Source organism: Lingula anatina, chromosome 6 (assembly GCF_051362555.1).
Source record: "Lingula anatina isolate TDL-2025a chromosome 6, LinAna3.0, whole genome shotgun sequence".
In the NCBI taxonomy this organism is placed as follows: Eukaryota; Metazoa; Brachiopoda; class Lingulata; order Lingulida; family Lingulidae; genus Lingula; species Lingula anatina.
This window is the reverse complement of record NC_141772.1, coordinates 12,961,324-12,979,955: the sequence shown is the minus strand read 5'-3', so window position 1 is coordinate 12,979,955 and position 18,632 is coordinate 12,961,324. Positions and strand designations below refer to the sequence as shown.

General features: G+C 38.3%; 2 protein-coding genes across 3 annotated transcripts; one reads left to right on the top strand and one right to left on the bottom strand.

Moving 5' to 3' along the window:
* Positions 1-835: 835 nt before the first annotated feature.
* LOC106177304 (melanocortin receptor 4-like) lies at positions 836-1,729 on the top strand. The gene has a single exon (XM_013560046.2). The coding sequence runs from the start codon at positions 836-838 to the stop codon at positions 1,727-1,729; it is 894 nt and encodes a 297-aa protein (XP_013415500.2).
* Positions 1,730-1,820: 91 nt separating this feature from the next.
* Positions 1,821-18,511, bottom strand: LOC106177253 (uncharacterized). 2 transcript variants are annotated; one of them, XM_087016110.1, is made up of 10 exons: positions 18,314-18,511; positions 15,986-16,060; positions 15,470-15,609; positions 8,863-8,979; positions 8,335-8,398; positions 7,587-7,717; positions 6,982-7,100; positions 5,354-5,486; positions 3,915-4,011; positions 1,821-3,659 (listed from the first exon to the last, which is right to left on the bottom strand). In XM_087016110.1, the coding sequence occupies exons 1-10, from the start codon at positions 18,381-18,383 to the stop codon at positions 3,610-3,612; spliced, it is 996 nt and encodes a 331-aa protein (XP_086872236.1). In that variant the 5' UTR covers positions 18,384-18,511; the 3' UTR covers positions 1,821-3,609. The 2 variants fall into 2 exon arrangements, with proteins under 2 accessions (XP_086872236.1, XP_086872237.1); XM_087016111.1 differs by lacking the exon at positions 15,986-16,060 and having other exon boundaries at positions 18,314-18,503.
* Positions 18,512-18,632: the final 121 nt, after the last annotated feature.

The window sequence follows — 18,632 nt, the reverse complement described above, 5'->3', positions numbered from 1 at the left end:
TTTGTTGGGTGTTGTAAGAATTGAATTCATTCCACCAACGACGAAACCAATTACGTTAAATCCTATTAAGGTTTCAAAGTAATTGATGGGCCAAAATACATTTTAGCGAGCTCAGAGATAATGATCAATGTCAGGGTAGATAAGCATTTCTGCTATTAGCAGTTCTGAAGACAAATGTCCTGACAGAATAGAGCCTATTTGATCTCCACTCAGATCATGCAATATATGAGATAACCAATTAATGGTGCTATGGCAACAGTAATATTATGCTTTGTATTATACACATGATCAATTTTGATCCGGGTTCTTGGAGTTTCCAGCCATCGTATGCTTCATTTGGTTTATATCCTACATCAAATCACGTCACGCCACAGACTCAGTAATCCATTGTCGTCTGAAATATACTACCGCACTTGGACGGCTAGTTGGTAATTGGACTACACTCGACTAAAATTCAGACAATATTTCATTGGACGCATTTTAGAGCAAGTAAGAGGTGATATTCCAAATTTAATTTATACTATAGGACCTACTGTGATTGTCTACCTCGAAAGATTTTGAAACGCGAGATACGAATTGAACTGGTATGTGAATTCTTTATAGGACAGTGCGAACAATGGAATAAAACCATTGTGAAATACAGTTCTAAACACCGAACAAAGTTGAAATGTCACAGGAGTTCAATGCAACATTTTCAGTTGGAATCCCTCCGTGGCGTTTCCCAGTTTTGTCTGAGGATGGTTTACATATTTTTCAAGCACTGCACATCGTGTGCATGGTCATTGTAAGCATCGGCATTGTAGAAAACGCTGTATCACTCGCTGCACTTTACCATATGCGTCGACCATTTCAGCCGCTTCAGATTCTGATCACTCATCTAGCTGCCACGGACATGCTAGTCCTCGTTCTTGCTTTAACGACCAGCTTCACTGTGGTCCACATAGAGAACTCATCAGACCCTGAGGACAAATCCACATTTATGTGTGTTGTGGACGTTATCCAGGACCTTCTTATGTGCGGAGTACAGCTGCCGCTTGTCAACACTACGTTCATCCTGATCAACCAGATCTTGGCTCTAACATATCCGCTACGATACAAGATTCTGGTGAGAACACGCGTTGTGAAAATTATTCTGTCGGTGAGTTACGCCTTCGTCGCCGTAACGTACGTCGCATTTCACGTGGCAAAGTTAGCAACAACGTCCCAAGAGAACTGCTCCAAGTACTTCGCAAACGACTATTCCGTGGCCAGTCTTTGGTATCTTGCAGTCACTTGCACCACGATGTGTCTCCTTAATTTGATTCTTAACGGAGTGCTGTTCGTCAAAGCGCGTGCCATCATAGGCAACACCGGCGTTTCCAGACAACGGACGACAGATGAAATAGACACCGGTACGACGCACAGTGACAGAAAATTGGTGGTGACAGTCATCTGGTTGTCAGGGACTGTAGTGATATTTTGGACCCCACTGGCTATAACGTTCGGCCTGCGGGCGTACATTACGGAAAAGGAATTCCTGACCAGCAATGAAATGGCTGTTGCGCACGTGGTCACGGGAACATTGGGGATGGTGAACGGTTTATGCGACCCCCTGTTGTACGGCGTGAGACTGCCCGAGGTACGCGACGGTTATAAAAAACTTTGGAGTAAAATTCGAAACGCTGTTGGGTCTGGTACAGTAAGGCAAAGGCAGAGTCAAACAGTTGAAACTTTGAGCACATCGCTGTAATCTCTGTTGTCACCGCTTTAACATTTACATTTTATGAAACACCCAATACAATAAGTGTAAAGAAAATGTGCACCAGTTTGAACACCCTATATCGATTTCATTAATCCATTCATTTATTGATTCATTTGTGAAAGCTAATCGATAAAATTATTCTTTGCTATTAAACAATTTGTCAGTAGAGGAAAACGTTTAACAATAAATGATTAAAAACATGCAGAATTTCAATAATGATTAGGGTTTTCGATATATTGCGTCAAGTAGTACATGTAGCTATAAAGGCCATTGTACTACACTAAAAGATTAACCAGTCTAATTTTTTAATTAATATATCCATTGTTTAACAAAGAGATCAATTGTTATACAAAATAGGAAGTAAGTTATACACCTGTAATTAATAACGTACTTTAAAATAAATTAAGTACGTTAAAATAAATTATGGTTAATGGAAAATGACAATTAATTAAAGAATTTACAATGTAACATAACATTGTAAATGCAATATACAAGCTTTAACTGGTGTATACTACATGAATTCATAATGTAGAAACGATTCCTTTGCTCTAAAACTGCCTCGATCATGGTTCATGATAATTTATATCTAAATCCATTACAATTAAATGGGTTGGCCTTGTAAATGTAGACTTTAAATAATATACTACAAGAAAATTTCCTCTTTTGAAAAAAAAAAGCTCATAATGAATTTTTCAACATACATTTCGTCTAACCTAACGGAATATCTTAATCTTAATCAACATTTTGACTTCAAAACTTGTTTTAAAATTTTAGTTGCTGTCATAGTACTTGAATAACGTGTAAAAAGTTTGAGACCGTAGTGGTCACAAGGGAACATAACGGCGATGATAGTGACATTGTATGTAAAACTTAGATATGTGACACCCGAAAAGGTGGCAATCAACTCTTGAGCATATCTGTAGTATTCAAAAAAACCTTGCAAGAATAATCATTCAAGTATAACACTTCCAGTTTTTCCATCCCAACACCATAAATCATCACAACAATCTTACATTGTTATAAATATAAACAAATGCAGCCAATGCCAGAAAACAAAGGCATATTTTCACTACATGAACAATAACAGCATAGCTCATTAAAAATCAAGCGCACCAGGAGCTATATTTGCTCACTTAACGATCACTACAGGAATGTACATGGGCTAATTCCCAATGAAGTTATCATTCTACATAGATCGATCCAACTTGGCAGGGAATCCCGCCAAGTGCAACCAGATCATCACACATCATCATTTTATAACTTGAAATATACTTAACAGATTTTTCATTGGTTCTAGCCAAACCTATGAACACATTTTCCAATATAAAAAGTGTATAGGTTATGCAAATTCCAATTTATATCTTTATTAATTCTGCAGTCTTTATTTGTATTTTACACAATATGTAGGCAGGTGTCAAAATGAGGCTTGAGCATCCAAACTTTTTAAACATTTAAAATGATAACAGATATTGGAAACTGAGTCAAAAACAGATCGTTGGCAACCATTCCTGTATAATCTGTAGATGAAGAGCAACAGACCCCAGACATAAAAAGATATGGTGACCACAACTATTTTTTGTAGCTCTCACCATAAACATTTAAACTTTACACTTCCTTATGGTACATATTTGTTAAACACATGCTCTGGTTTCATAAACAAACAAGTTGGCCTGTATTTATCCTGCACAAGCTTACAAAAACGACAGGGTGGACAAAACACATTTCATGATCTTTTACCAGGGTCCAACCATTTACAGGAGAAGATACTTTAATTGAGCATTGTTGTCAAAGATGACAACACAGTGGTATATATGTCCATGTAGCTCCACCAAATCTGCAAAAGCTAATTTCTGCAAAAGCTGGACAACTCATGTCAACTTTGCATGCATTCCCTCCAATATTTGCTGGTAGTTTGGCTCTGAAATTGTAAATTGGTATTTCCTTGTAGTTTTACTATAACAAGGCAAAACTAATGTCAAATATGTTGTGAAATATAGCCAAATACAATTTTAATAGTAATAATGCTTTTAATCCTAAGATTCAAAGAGGAATTTTAAAAATTCTTAATGTAAAACCATTTAGTATAAAAATGTTGCTCATGTGCCTCTCCTGCTGACATTTCAGATTTAATTAGTATTTTTCCTCCTTTGTACTGTAAGTGATTTATCCTTACCATCATCTGGGCTAATCAAGCCATGGCGTATGCAGAAGTTGATTGCTATCAAAGCAGAATTAGATTTGAATTCACTGGTAATGGTCTTCTCTAGCACCTAGTAACAAAACATAAAACATTCAATGTTGTACATAAATCTTTTATATCTTCATGACTTACATTAAACAAAATTTCAAAAATAAATTTGTAAATTCTCAATTAGTGTAAGTTAATTTTAATTAGTATGGGTCAATTGCAGAAGCGCACGTATACCAGTACATTTCAAATGCCATCTATCCCATAGGGACCACATACTAGTAATAATGACCTAGAAACTTCCCTTTGGTACCATTAATTTGCACATGTACAACTGAAAGGTAGGATTACCTAAGTACTGTATATTGGCAGAAATAATTATATTTTCAAACACTGCCTACAGACACCTGACATATTTGAAAGACTATAATTCAAGCTAAATGAAAATGGCTTAAAAACCTATTTTAACTGTATGAATTAAGGGCCCAGGAAAAGCAAATTCAAATGTGTTAGCTGGAGAGAAAAATATAGAAAATGCATGTTAAACTACAAAATATTTTTTAGATATATCTGCTTGAAAATTTATCTGAATGATGCTACATCAGTTAAATTAGTGATTTTTAAAATCTTAAAAAAAATTTTAGCATGATCCCCATTTTCTTTTTTCAGTTATCTGGAATTTTGCATGATGTATGAGGTGGGGATGTACAAATAATCCCCCAAACTCACTAGAATAACAGAAAAGAAACATTCCTGAATGTACATGTACTGGTACATTTCTTTCCATGAATGAAACCTCAAAAATGCCAAAACTTATAACAGGCAGAACTGAACTGCAGATTGAGTTGACAGTAGTTATGGAGTTAAATACACACTGTCATATCTGATATGATACGGTACTCAAACACCTGAACCCTGCTTATCTAAGCCAAGCAGGCACCTAAATTGACACGGCTTATTTCAGTTTCTTAATCCATATCAGTCACAAGTTGACAAACCATCAACAGTACTGGAAGAAAAACTTCATTTTTTTCTCAGGTCTGATAAATCACATCTGGACCAATATTTGATGAATAATGACCATGAGGGTATCTACTGAAGCTAATCTGATTCAGCGGTGTAGCCCTGCATATCTACAGAGACGAGACTGCCATTTAGTGAAAAAGTTTGAAAATATGGTGTGTTGTCCAAAGGGGGGGGGGGGGGGGAGCTGCCTAGACCAATGACTTTTTCATCGCCCAAAAAGTAGGAAATCTGCCGATAATTGGAAAAACATCATCCCTGCCTCTATCTTGGGTTAGGCATGGGGCGGTAAATAACCCGAAAAACACTTGAAGTGGACACAATTTAGTACTTAAGTGATATTTATAAAAAAAGGTCACCAGAATTTTAAACAGGTGTGCAATTTTAATTCATGTTCCCACCTCCTGTATTGTCCACAGGTAAAACTCTGCCACCTCTCCGTCAGCATTCTGAGGAACAAAGTCCTCTGGCACCTCCAGGTCCATTATGTACTCACACTCAGGGAACAACCCCCTCTCATCTTCATAGAAATATCTACAAAATGGAAAGTGGCATACTTTCTATAACATACACAATTACCTTCCTCAAATAATGAATAAAACTGATACACACACAATTTGATCATGTCAAAAAGACTCACCACGTTTTTGTAACTAGTCTTAGTTTATTGGCACAAACTGAAAACAATGTTTTACTGAGATTAAAATTATCAAGTGAATAATTTGGCACATAAGTTATATATTAATGACACTATTTCAACTCATCTGAGATCACTAACTTACAAAACTGTTCCAACTAGTTTAAGATTATCAAATAAATTATTTGACAAAAAACTTAGGATACTCTTCCAACTGGTTTGAATTAATCAAGTTATTTATTTAGCAGGAACTTATGACACTGTTCCAGCTGGTTTGAGATTATCAAGTAAATCATTTCACACCAAACTTTCGACACTGTTCCAGCTGGTTTGAGATTATCAAGTAATTCATTTGGGGCCAAACTTACGACACTGTTCCAGCTGGTTTGAGATTATCAAGCAAATCATTTGGGGCCAAACTTATGACACTGTTCCAGCTGGTTTGAGATTATCAAGCAAATCATTTGAGGCCAAACTTACGACACTGTTCCAGCTGGTTTGAGATTATCAAGTAAATCATTTGTAATGACACAAACTTACGACACTGTTCCAGCTGGTTTGAGATTATCAAGTAAATCATTTGGGGCAAAACTTACGACACTGTTCCAGCTGGTTTGAGATTATCAAGTAAATCATTTGGGGCCAAACCTACGACACTGTTCCAGCTGGTTTGAGATTATCAAGCAAATCATTTTGGGCCAAACTTACGACACTGTTCCAGCTGGTTTGAGATTATCAAGTAAATCATTTGTAATGACACAAACTTACGACACTGTTCCAGCTGGTTTGAGATTATCAAGCAAATCATTTGGGGCAAAACTTATGACACTGTTCCAGCTGGTTTGAGATAATCAAGTAAATCATTTCACACCAAACTTACGACACTGTTCCAGCTGGTTTGAGATTATCAAGCAAATCATTTGGGGCCAAACTTACGACACTGTTCCAGCTGGTTTGAGATTATCAAATAAATCATTTGTAATGACACAAACTTACGACACTGTTCCAGCTGGTTTGAGATTATCAAGTAAATCATTTGGGGCAAAACTTACGACACTGTTCCAGCTGGTTTGAGATTATCAAGTAAATCATTTGGGGCCAAACCTACGACACTGTTCCAGCTGGTTTGATATTATCAAGCAAATCATTTGGGGCCAAACTTACGACACTGTTCCAGCTGGTTTGAGATTATCAAGCAAATCATTTTGGGCCAAACTTACGACACTGTTCCAGCTGGTTTGAGATTATCAAGTAAATCATTTGTAATGACACAAACTTACGACACTGTTCCAGCTGGTTTGAGATTATCAAGCAAATCATTTGGGGCAAAACTTATGACACTGTTCCAGCTGGTTTGAGATAATCAAGTAAATCATTTCACACCAAACTTACGACACAGTCCCAACTGGTTTGAGATTATCAAGTAAATTATTTGGCACAGAGGCTTCCTCCTGGCACTCTGACCTGGCACACTCCATCACGTTGTGTTTTGAGGACAGTCCACCTGCTGCCTGAAAGAAAACAAAAGGTCAAACTGTATCATAACCACTGCCATAAAAACTGATGCTTTGTCTGTTTACTGAGAATACAAATATTTGATTACCTTTTACAAACTTATTTTAAGTTGAATTGCAACCCCACTATCATAACTATGTTAAGGGTATTCATTATTTTTGTTTGTTTTGTATGATTTGAGAGATGCTCCACACAGGCTATTCTGTTGATATGTTTTTGCAGTATCTATTACGACTGAAAGAAACCTTACATGTGACAGAATTATGAAGTGGTCTACATTAGGCCATATTTCGCACAAAACACCAATTTATGTATCCTTCAGTATCTGATTCAGCAAATATTACAGGGTATAGTGTCTTTGCAACAGGAAAGGAGAATACATTAATATTGCTTTTAAAGCTTAATTGTGCTTAACAACTTAATAATGTCTACTGGAAATTGCAAATAAACAATCATAACTTCAAGTTTAACAGAGCCATTACCAAGTTGTCCAGCATGTTTGGCCAGGTGGGTTTTGTCTTAGATCTCCGGGCTATCCACATGCACACCCCCTTGGTAGGGTGGTGCGTCCAGCCATTGATGTGGACACCATATTGCTTTACCCCAAACAGACCTGAAACAGGTGGGGTTTGTTATATGGTATACATGTATATAGTACCTGCACTCACAGTGTTAGAAATTAAGGCTGGACCGTCTGCCCGGGGCTGACAACTTTTTGAACGGGCTGATAAGTTTTCTCATCCGGCAGACATTCTGTCCAGCTACTTTTCAAGATGGCTGGACTTTCAGTCCAGCAACTAATTTTCCTAAGAGGCAAACACTGTACACTCATCATCTAAAGGAGTATGTGCCCTCTACCGGTATCAGGGTTTTCACAGATGTTTATCTGGCTTTTCACTTGCTGTGAACGTTTCTTCACTGTGTCCCATATAAAGATTTCTTGCACAAAATGACATCACAGCTCAACTGGCCCCTAGTAGTGAGTAATATCTGTATAGTCAATCGTAATGCAAGTCATTATATATGGGGGTGGGGGTGGGGGTGGGGTATCAATCAATGCACCATTTACAATAAAAAAGTTTTTAAAAATGCCATCACCAAGCAGAGGTCTAACAGTACAAGCTGTACACAACTCCCACTACTTTGTGATACTTACGGTACGAGTCACAATAATAATTCATCTTTACTTCTACCACAATGACCTACCTATGAGTATTGTTTAAAACTTACAGGTTGCTGCCCTCTCCATCTTCATTAAGGGAGGCTCGCTGAACTTATACCAAATGTTAAAATACTGAAATCAACCAGAAAATATGACATAATACACATGTGCCATGTACACCCCAGCACACAGAAATTTACTAACACTGATCAGGTAGTAGGAAATTCTAACAAGTGTTGGATTTTTTTTTTCATTATCTACTAGTACAGATGTCATATTTTCATTATCTACTGGTATAGATGTCATCTTATTACTACTGGTAGGCCAGCCTGACCTAAATGGGTTGTTTTCTGAACCGTATTTGACCAATTAAATGACCTGAGGGTCGACAACAGATAGTTGTTACCCACATTTGTTCAAGTATAACCCACATCTGTCACAGTGCAATCCACATTGTTACAGAGTAACCCCCATTTGTTAAAAATTATCTGGTTACAGTGTAAACCACATTTTTATGGTATAATCCACACTGTTACAGTGTAACCCACATTTGTTAAAGTATAACCCACATTTGTTACAATGTAACCCACACCCACCTCATCTCTCCATCCTCTCAAAGTCTTGAACACATCCTTCTCCCTGAGGTCCAGCAGCACCTTCTCCACTGCCTCTGATCTCTCTTCAAATGTCTGAAGTGATGGATTCAGGTGGACCTGTAAGGAATAGCAAGAATGTATTACCACACACTATATACATACTATATCAGCCATTGAGGTGTAGCCTAGGTGTTACACATTACTGTAAAGTTAAATGAAATTGATCTGTTTGGTCATGTATAGTGTAATGGAAACTTGTTTGTTAATAAATGAACATGTATATACGTATGATATACAACATAAACCTGATATATATGATATACTAGTAAAAAGTTTGAAGTGAGAGTGGATATCACATACACTGTATTCCTTGGCAAAAGAAGGTATAAGAAAAGTGAAGGTTATTTTGCGAAATACGGGTGTCATGGTCTCTTTTCTGCCTTTGAAAGTCCTTTTTCAAATGAAATCTCACTATTTCATGAATTCTAGTCATTTTCTCTTGCAACATTTTCACATACTCTGAAGGAGACGTCACAGATCGGTCTTCTGGTGGTTTTCCAAAGATGAGTTTTGTAGCTGTGTGAACTTCTCTGCCTAACATAAGCAAATTAGGGGAATAACCAGTGCTTTCATGTTTACAGCACCTGTATGCTGCAGTCAATAAAGGCAAATGAATGTCCCAATCCCGTTGGTCTTCTGACACGTAAGCTGATATCATGTCACATAACACAATATTGAATCTCTCCACCATTCCATTTCCTGAGGGATGATAGCTGGATGTTCGGGTTTTATTTATTTCTAATACTTGACATACTTGTTTGAATAACTGTGACTCATAGTTGCTACCTTGGTCTGAATGGAGATCAAGGGGTAGGCCAAATCTAGAGAAAAACTCTGTCACTAGCTTGTGTGCTACAGTTTTAGCTGATATGTCAGGGATGGCATAGCACTCCACCCATTTGGAAAACTGGTCCATTGCTAAAAGAATATATTTATTGCCTCTTTCACTGACTGGAAAAGGTCCTAAGATGTCTGTTGCCACTCTGTCCATGGGAGCGCCTACAGCATATCTTAGCAAAGGAGCCTTGGGTCTTGACCGTGGTCTTTTTCTACCACCACAAATAGCACATCTTCTTATGTAATCTCGCACACTTTCTTTCATCTTGTACCAGTAGAAGTGTCTTTTCAACTTGCTCACTGTTTTATTGACGCCAAGGTGACCTGACGTGACTTTGTCGTGTACGCCATTCATCACCTCATTCCTCATCTCTTTCGGAACCAATATCTGTAAAAAGGAACCTGCCTTATCTAACGTTTCCCATCTCTTATATAAAATGCCCTCCCGCAGCACAAGTTGGTCCCAAAGCAACCATAACTGTCGCACTGCAGGACTTTCTGCGGCCACTTTATCTCTTTCTGGTCTCTGTGATGACTGTTCCTTCCAGTCCAGCACAGTCTTCAACTCAGGGTCTTTACGCTGCAAATTAAACAATTCATTCACAGTGTAACTGCCCAGCCACTCGGCTGGAAGTCTATCTCTGTCACTCTCAGATTCACTGAGATCTGTATCTTCATCACCATGAGAAAAATCCTGATCCTTGAATGTCAAGTTTTCTCTAGGCAGCACTTCCTTTTTCTTGGAAACTCTCATCCTTCGAAGAGAAAGTGCTCTAACTTCCTTAAAGATACACCTGAATTTCATGGTCACCCAGCTCAGAATTGCAAAGAACAATGTCAGTAGGATGTAAAGGCCTGTCAATAAAACTGAACAAGCTGCTGTATACACACGTTTTACTGGACATTTTCCTTGGTTTCCCGATACTTGACCACTGCCACAGACTCCATTGTCTGATTTTGGTTCTTTCTTTCGGTTTTCTGTCATTCTTCTGGTTACTAAAGGGACGACTTCTTCTTCCAGATATCTGGACCATTGTTCATGTTTCTTCTTACACTGTACGCAACCCTCGCATGGCAATTTGCTTAAAATGGACTCCCCATCATAGCATGTACACTCATCTGGGTCGCATGGAAATCTCGATATTGCATCTGCGTTACCGTGTCTGGCCCCTGCTCGGTGTTCTATTTTAAAATCATACTGTGATAGCACTTCCAGCCATCTGGCCATCTGATCATTGGGCTCCTTAAAGGACATAACCCATCGGAGGGCACTGTGATCGCTTCGTACCAAAAACTGTCTACCCAATAAATGGTGTCTGAATTGTTGAACAAAGGTAACAACGGCAAGCAGTTCTTTTCTAGTCACGCAGTAACAGCGTTGAGTTTTCGTCAATGACTTACTTGCATACGCGACTGGTTTTTCTATTTCTTTCTGGGTCTTCTCACACCACTGTAACTGAGATAAAACGGCACCAATGCCCGTGGCTGAAGCATCAGTGTCAAGAATGTACAGTCCTTCGTCTCTCGGATACGCCATTACCTCATTACCTGTAAGGGCACTTTTGAGGTCCTCAAATGCTGTCTGACAAGAGTCCGTCCAAGTAAACGCCTGGCCGGCCTGGAGCAGGTGATTAATTGGAGCAGCTCTTGTTGAAAATCCTTTAATAAATCTACGATAATATGAGCACAGTCCTAGAAAACTACGTACATCAGTCAGATTCCTGGGAACTGGCCATTTCTTTATACACTCTACCTTCTCAGGATCTGGTTTAACGCCATCTTGTGTCACTACATGTCCCAAAAACTGAACTTCAGTCTGGAACAACCTGCATTTGCTTGGTTTCAGTTTTAGTCCTGCTTTCCCAAGACGATTAAAAACCTCGTCAAGTCTCTTATAGTGTTCTTCAAATGATTTACCAAACACAATAATGTCATCAAGGTAAATCAACACTGTCTGCCACTGCAAACCACGTAAAATCAGTTCCATACACCGTTCGAAGGTTGAAGGAGAATTAGAAAGACCAAAAGGCATAACATTATATTCGTATAACCCTTTTCTGGTCACAAATGCAGTCTTTGGCTTATCTTCTTCTGCTACCTCGATTTGATAATACCCGCTCTGGCAATCAGCTATTGAGAAGAAAATTGAACCACCAAGAGAGTCTAAACAGTCATTTATTCGAGGAAGAGGGTAAGCATCTTTCACTGTTACATCATTTAAGTGTCTATAGTCAACACAGGGTCTTGTTGTTCCATCCTTTTTCTTGACATAAACTAGTGGAGATGACCAAGGTGAGGTGGACTCTCTAATAACACCATTTTGGAGCTGTTCCTGAATTATTTTCTCTTCTTCCCCAGCAAACGCTCTAGGGGGTCTTCTGGGCTGCTGTTTTATGGGTCTTGCATCACCAGTGACGATCTTATGCTTCACGACAGATGTGTGACCCATGTCACTGGAAGACTTGGCAAAAACATCACTGTGCTTCTGCAGGAGTTTCTTTAATTCACATCTTTCAAAGTCAGTCAAATTCTCACCTGACTGTTTATAGAGGTCAGCCAGGTACTCAAGCAATTCTGGGCTATGAAGGGTTAAGTCTGACTTTTGTATACCAGGGGTTAAGTCTGCTCGTAAGGTGGGCACAGAAAGGCTATCTTCAAGTTTATCACCAATCACATGGTCTACTTCATGTAAATGAGCAATGCAGGTGTCTTTCAAAAGTGAAATGTTTTCATTAGAAGGGTTAAGGAGTCTCACAGGTATTTTATTGTCTCTTCTGAAAGGATCAACTAGCACATGTCCGATCAGAAAATCACTTGACTTCTCTGGAATTGCCTCTACCAGTCCCAATCCTGATTTTATTTTGCTAGAATCAACTGTCCCTTCTATGATCAACTCACTGTTTGCAGGAATAATAACGTCATTAGTCACTGTCACTCTAAAGGCATGCTTTGGTTCCCTCTCAACCAAACAGGGCACTCTCTTCCCATTAAGTTTCAGTCCGTTCACACCCAGTGAAAAATCATTATGGCACAGGAAGTCCATTCCTAACAAACCATCATCCTTTATTTTTGCTACAAGCATGTCCCAAATAAACACTTCTTCACCAGACTGAAATTTTATTTCTACATGGCCTTCAATTTCAATGTTTCTACTGTCTGCAACCTGCAACTGCAGTTTTCTATTAGTCTTTTTCAGTTCAGGTCTAAAATCATGGGGAATTTGTTCATAAATGTGGGTAGATATAATTGTTTTTGACGCACCAGTGTCTGCAATAAAGTTCACTTCTTGGCCCTGAATCTTCACTGGCCAAGAAACATTAGCATTTCTACAACTGACGGTTTCAATGTCACTGTCAACAGGTGTTTTTAGGGGTTCATTCTGGCCGGCTGGAATGCCCCTTCTCAGTTTCCCTGGTTGTTTACATGCTGAGCCTCTTTCACAGGTGCCTTGCATTCTCTTGCCAGATGCCCATATCTATGGCACTTGAAACACTCTATGTTGTTTTTCCAATTTTCTGACTTGGGTGGTGGAGGACTTTTCGTGTCTTTTGCTTTCTCTTTCATTATCAAGTCTTTAATTTCATCTAACTTCTTGTCAAACTTCTTTTCAAGCTGGTGTAGCTGACTTTCTGTTACAACAGCCTCAGGATTTGCTGCCCTAACACTTGGTCTTTTCACTGCCTCTTCTCTTAGACTGTTATACATTTCAAGGGCCTCCCTTGCTTCGTCTAGATTTTTGGGCGTTTTCATGCCCACTGCCACGGCGGCTTGATGGTCTGGCAACCCTTTTATGAAATGGCGCAATGCAATGGCCTCACGTGTGGTGCAGTCAGCCGTCGGGTAACCTTTTAACACTAACTTTCTAATATCGGATATGTACTCTGGCAGTTTCTCTCTTGAACTAAGCTTTCTATTTTCTAGCTCTGATAGATAGGAGCTTGTAGTACGCTTTTCTTGAAATCGGTTTTGCAACGCCCTCTGTAACAGAGGGTAGGAATTTACCACTTCTGCTGACAACTGCACAAAGGCGAAATCAGCAGCCTCACCACGCAGACTGTTACATAATCTAAACAGTTTCTCAGACTCACTCCATTCACAAGTCTGGCTTAGTGCTTTGAATGGCTCAATGAAACCCTCCCAGGATTCTTTTCCACTAAAGAGAGTCTGTCTGGGCAAAGGTATTTCAAAGTTACTACGGCCGTTAATTCTGTGAAATGGGGTAAGTGTAGGGGTTATTGTTTCTGATATGGGTTCATTCTGGGCTCTGTGTTCTATTTCTGTCTCTTTCTGTCGCTCTAGGGCTCTGACTCTCTGTTCTGCAGCCTCAGCACGTGCCTCTAAGACGTCAGCATTCTCTTTAGCTTTTCTTAGTAATCTTTCTTTTTCTGCCTCTGCTTCTTCTACAGCAACTTGTATTCTGTGAGTAGAATTTTCTTTTTCAGCTTCAAGAGCTCTGCAGGCTTCTTCTAACTGTTCCTCCAGGTTTCTCACTTCCTCCTGGTCAGCTCTGTTGTCCTTTTTAGGAGGCATTTTGAATTTCTTGATTTCTTGAGCTTTTCTCTTGGCGTGTTAAAGTCTGTATCCCACCGCTTGCCACCAGTGTAAAGGTCTTCGCTTTTCTGCCACCAGTGTACGGTTCTCTTACTTCGCTGCCACCAACAAAACAAGGTCTCTGTTTTGTAAACTTTATTTCTACGAATAACTCTCAACACAAATGTACATGTTTCTGTATCTTTTACTAAACACTGTCTCTATTCTTGCTGTACTGCTGTACTTCTAATTTAAACAACTGCAACTCAGCTACAATAAACTAACTGGAACTATATTGTGAAACTGACTCAAACTAAGTTGTGAAACTAAGTCTGACACTATACTCTCACTGAGTACTGCCACTATACTCTACAGTAACTGACCAACACTGCGTAGAGCAGCTGTATTTATAGGTTTCAAAAGTGGACGACCTTGAATGGTTCACTGCTACTCTGACTGGCAGCCAGAGGAAAAGTGGACGGCCTTGAATGGTTGACCGCCAACCCCTCTACTGGACACCACAATCCCCTCTTTAGTAAACTGATACCACTTACAAGCCATTCCAACTTAAGGTTCAAAGTTCAACACACACAAGAATGTAAACAAAAGGCTACAGCTTACTGCAGCAACTTTACCATGAATTTTAAGGCTATGTAAAATCGTTACAATATCAGTTCTGTTGAGAGTGGGGATTGAAGGGGGGGGGGGGGGGGGAGTAGGTGACTCTTGCTTATAAGTAATAGCCAGGCTGTGAAGTAAACCTATATAGACTGTATCCCTGAAGTTCTTCTCTGAACCTTGTTCTAGATCTTCAAAATAAATTTTCTACAAATTGTATATCTTACGCCTATTTTTAAATGAAGCTGCTATAGACAGAGAACATTGAAATCCGCTTGCACTGTTGAGATCAACTTGACTGCATATTGATCACTTGATTTCAGCTTGCACATGATGACTACTGATAACTGGACTAGACTATTCACCACCGTTTATTTAGCACCCTCAGTTTCAGAGGGATGATAGTCATTCTCCTCTACTCAGCCTCATAATCATACACAGCTATATTATGGTTCGATAGGGCAGACTCCATCAGGCCCTGAAACTGAGGGTGCCTTTCAACCTGTGGGAGTGTTTTCATTTTACAACCAAGGCATTTTCTTCATGAAATAAGATAATTAACCTTGATATTATCATTCCCTTGAGAGTATGGTATGTGGAAAACATCCGTGTATGGCTTCAGGTGAGCTAAGATGTCTGGTCGTATTAAACCAACTTGCTTGTTTTCAATGAAGAATGGCCTGCACTCCTTTCTTGAAGAAGCTGAAAAAAAATTTTAAAAAGTTTTAAGTATGTTGCTGAATGTAACATATTCATCAAGTATATATTTAAAATCTGTCCAGTCATTCCAAGCAGTACGACAAAAATATTTGTACAACATTTTGTTAATAATTTGTGCACTGCATAAAATATTGTGGGTTTTCAAACACATGAAATAATTTATTTGCAGTAGCAAGAATGAAAGAGTTTAAAAATAAAAGAATAGCTTAAATAATAATAGAAAAAGTGCAAAGAATATACCTACTGGATAGTGCGCAAAACAGAAATTGCCAAATTTAAATATTCAATCTAACTGCTTATATTTCCAAGCAGTTCTGTCGCCCTAAGGTTCAAATATTACACCAAGCATTGCCAATACCTTCAGTTAGTCTGAAAACACCTGTAAACTCAGGGTGTAGGTCAGAGGAGGACACAGCAGTACGCCAAGGTGATCCTACCAGAGAAATAGAGTGAGGCAAACAAAGACAAACACTACAGGTTTACACTTATTTCCTCCAAATGCTTTGATATAATTCACTCTGTATATAGCTGCCATATATATTTTAAATGGTGAAAATGTTTAATATTTTCTGGTATTTATTACTCATTAAGTGACAAAAAAAGTTATTTTGTGAAAAATCTAAATAAAAATTTTATTATACTGGAACCTTTATGTTCTATGACTAATCTGAAAAATATTAATTGGGGTACGTGACTGAGGCACTTTTCTTGTTTCTATCCAAATATAATTTTGTTAACAAAAAGCTAAGCAGTATGTGGATATGATAAAAATTAATAAGATTGTTCTATTTCCCTTTGCCAGCAATATTATCTTAAGCATTTGGGGAAAATATTTTCTGCTTGTACACATATGAACCAAGTAGTTGAGGGTTGAAAATTCTTAGTCATCCCCATTAGCCAAGAGCTCTTTTAAATCTTTTTTTGAAAGTAGCTCTATTTCTCAAAGCCATGTACTAGTAGATTTTATCAGGTTGCAAATTCTATGCAGTCACAAAATGCTGCACTTGCTGAAATCCAGACCCCTCTGTGCCCAAGGAATACTTTTATGAATTCCTAATGACCTGATCAACAAGACAATCTTTTGGTTAAGTGTATTGATTATTAGTAAAAGATCCATGGTGAAGGCAACTCTGTGAATTCACACTGAATAATTTATCAAAAGGAATGATGCTTAAGTCTGTTTGACAGTAAGAGCTGGCTGAAAGGGGAGACATGAATTTCTAACCCAGCGTTTCTGAAGGCCTGATGGGTTTCACAAGACAGAGAAACTCAATCTAAATAAATTCTGTTTTATTTTTTGTGTCCATTCAAAAAAAAAAAAAAAAAAAAAAAAAAATGGAGATTGTTGTTATCATTTATGAAGTTATCCTAGGATGCCAATTACAAACCTTTTTGGTGTTAGCCAAAATTCTCCTATAATTCTGTGATCAAATGATATTCACATCTTTCAGTACAGATACCAACAGACTAAACAAGGCATCAAGGAGTGTGGATATAATTTGTCAGTTTGCAAAATCAGCACTGCATCTATATTACCAATTATATGCCTAAAGAAATGAAGTGGAGGCAGAAGTATCAGATATGGAATCTATTTTGTTACTAGCTACTTCTGCTTTTGATTATTTAATATTTTTGTTATTTTGTTTATATTGATCTTTTTCAGTAATAGAGAACATTTAAAGGAATAGCATCCAAGTACGAAATTGCATAAAAACAAATAAACAAGCAAGCAATAGATTGAATTTCTTCAGTGTGGTAGACCTCCAACTTAAGGTTAACTTAACTACAGGTAAGGATAAATAAACAAAATATTAAGCTTTATGCAATCAATAAATCAAATACTAGTACAGATAACCCAGCAGAGGAAGCAATGCCCTTGAAGCCTGACATGCTGGAAAAAAATTACGAGTTATAAATAAATGTAACAAGTTGCCATATCTATTTACTAAACCGTCAGGCGGAAGCAGTCTTCTGGGTAGTTCAGAAGATGGTTTGAATTTTAGTTTACATTGACAGGTATCTGCCAGGGTAGTATCTTTATCGGAAGACGGTCAAAAATGGAGCATGGATCAACAAAGATAATTTGGCAAACTGTCAGAAAATATCTCTGGATCTGCTGTTGGTGGGGGGTAGTACTCCAGTACATGCACATGTAGTAGCTGAGAGTTGAACCAATGAGTCATTAAAACTTTGATGAGAATATAATTCAAACAGATTAATACTTATCTTTTTGCGTACATTATTCTGACTCACTGGAGTTTCATCCACCCACCAGTAACGTAATAAAGTGATGATGTTAATAACAGTGCAAAAGTGAAAGAGGAAGTCTTCACATATTTTACTGTACATTATGATAATAATTTCGACATGTACATGTACCAGTAGCCATAATTTCAATACCAAGGGAATCCAAAAAAAGCATGCTTTAATTTACACGGTTGAGGTAGGAATCCAAATCATCAGATAATATTTGTCCCTGTTGCATATGGGACAGCGTGATTCATTATTTAAGTAATTCGCCTAAGCCTTTGGCCTGTATGTCTTGCTACTGTAGCCACTCAGCTAACGTACTGAACCGGTTTAATCCAGTCAATTTCATTGTTTATCAAAGAAATAACAATATTATTGTGCTAATTAAACAACACTGAGAGAGGTGATACTTGCAGGGACCTACTTGCACTCTTACCTTGATCAAGAAAACTGTTACATTTCGACACCACCCGCATAAAACCTTCGCTAAGATTCTTCGTGTTCATCTTCCTTCCCACTGTTGATGTTCCAATTTTAACCAATGAGATGAATGGATTCAATTAACTGCAGCTTTCAGGCACAACTTCCGTCAGCTGCTAAATTTCTTATCGTGGAGCACTTGACTTTCGCATAGCCTTTTAGAGTGCATTCGGAACAGATGATCAGCGGACTAACTGATCTGCCGACTTAATATGGCCGACCCAATTAAAAAACGATGATCTCCCTGCCTCAACACGCGCCTTTAAACGGGTTAA

Excerpts from the sequence above, each read along its gene's own strand:
- LOC106177304 (XM_013560046.2), top strand. The coding sequence starts at position 836 with ATGCGTCGACCATTTCAGCCGCTTCAGATTCTGATCACTCATCTAGCT.
- LOC106177253 (XM_087016110.1), bottom strand. The coding sequence starts at position 18,383 with ATGAACACGAAGAATCTTAGCGAAGGTTTTATGCGGGTGGTGTCGAAA. Across the intron at positions 8,399-8,862 it reads TGAGAGGATGGAGAGATGAG|TATTTTAACATTTGGTATAA; the intron begins GTGGGTGTGGGT and ends GGTTGATTTCAG. Across the intron at positions 7,718-8,334 it reads GATGGAGAGGGCAGCAACCT|GTCTGTTTGGGGTAAAGCAA; the intron begins GTAAGTTTTAAA and ends CACCTGTTTCAG.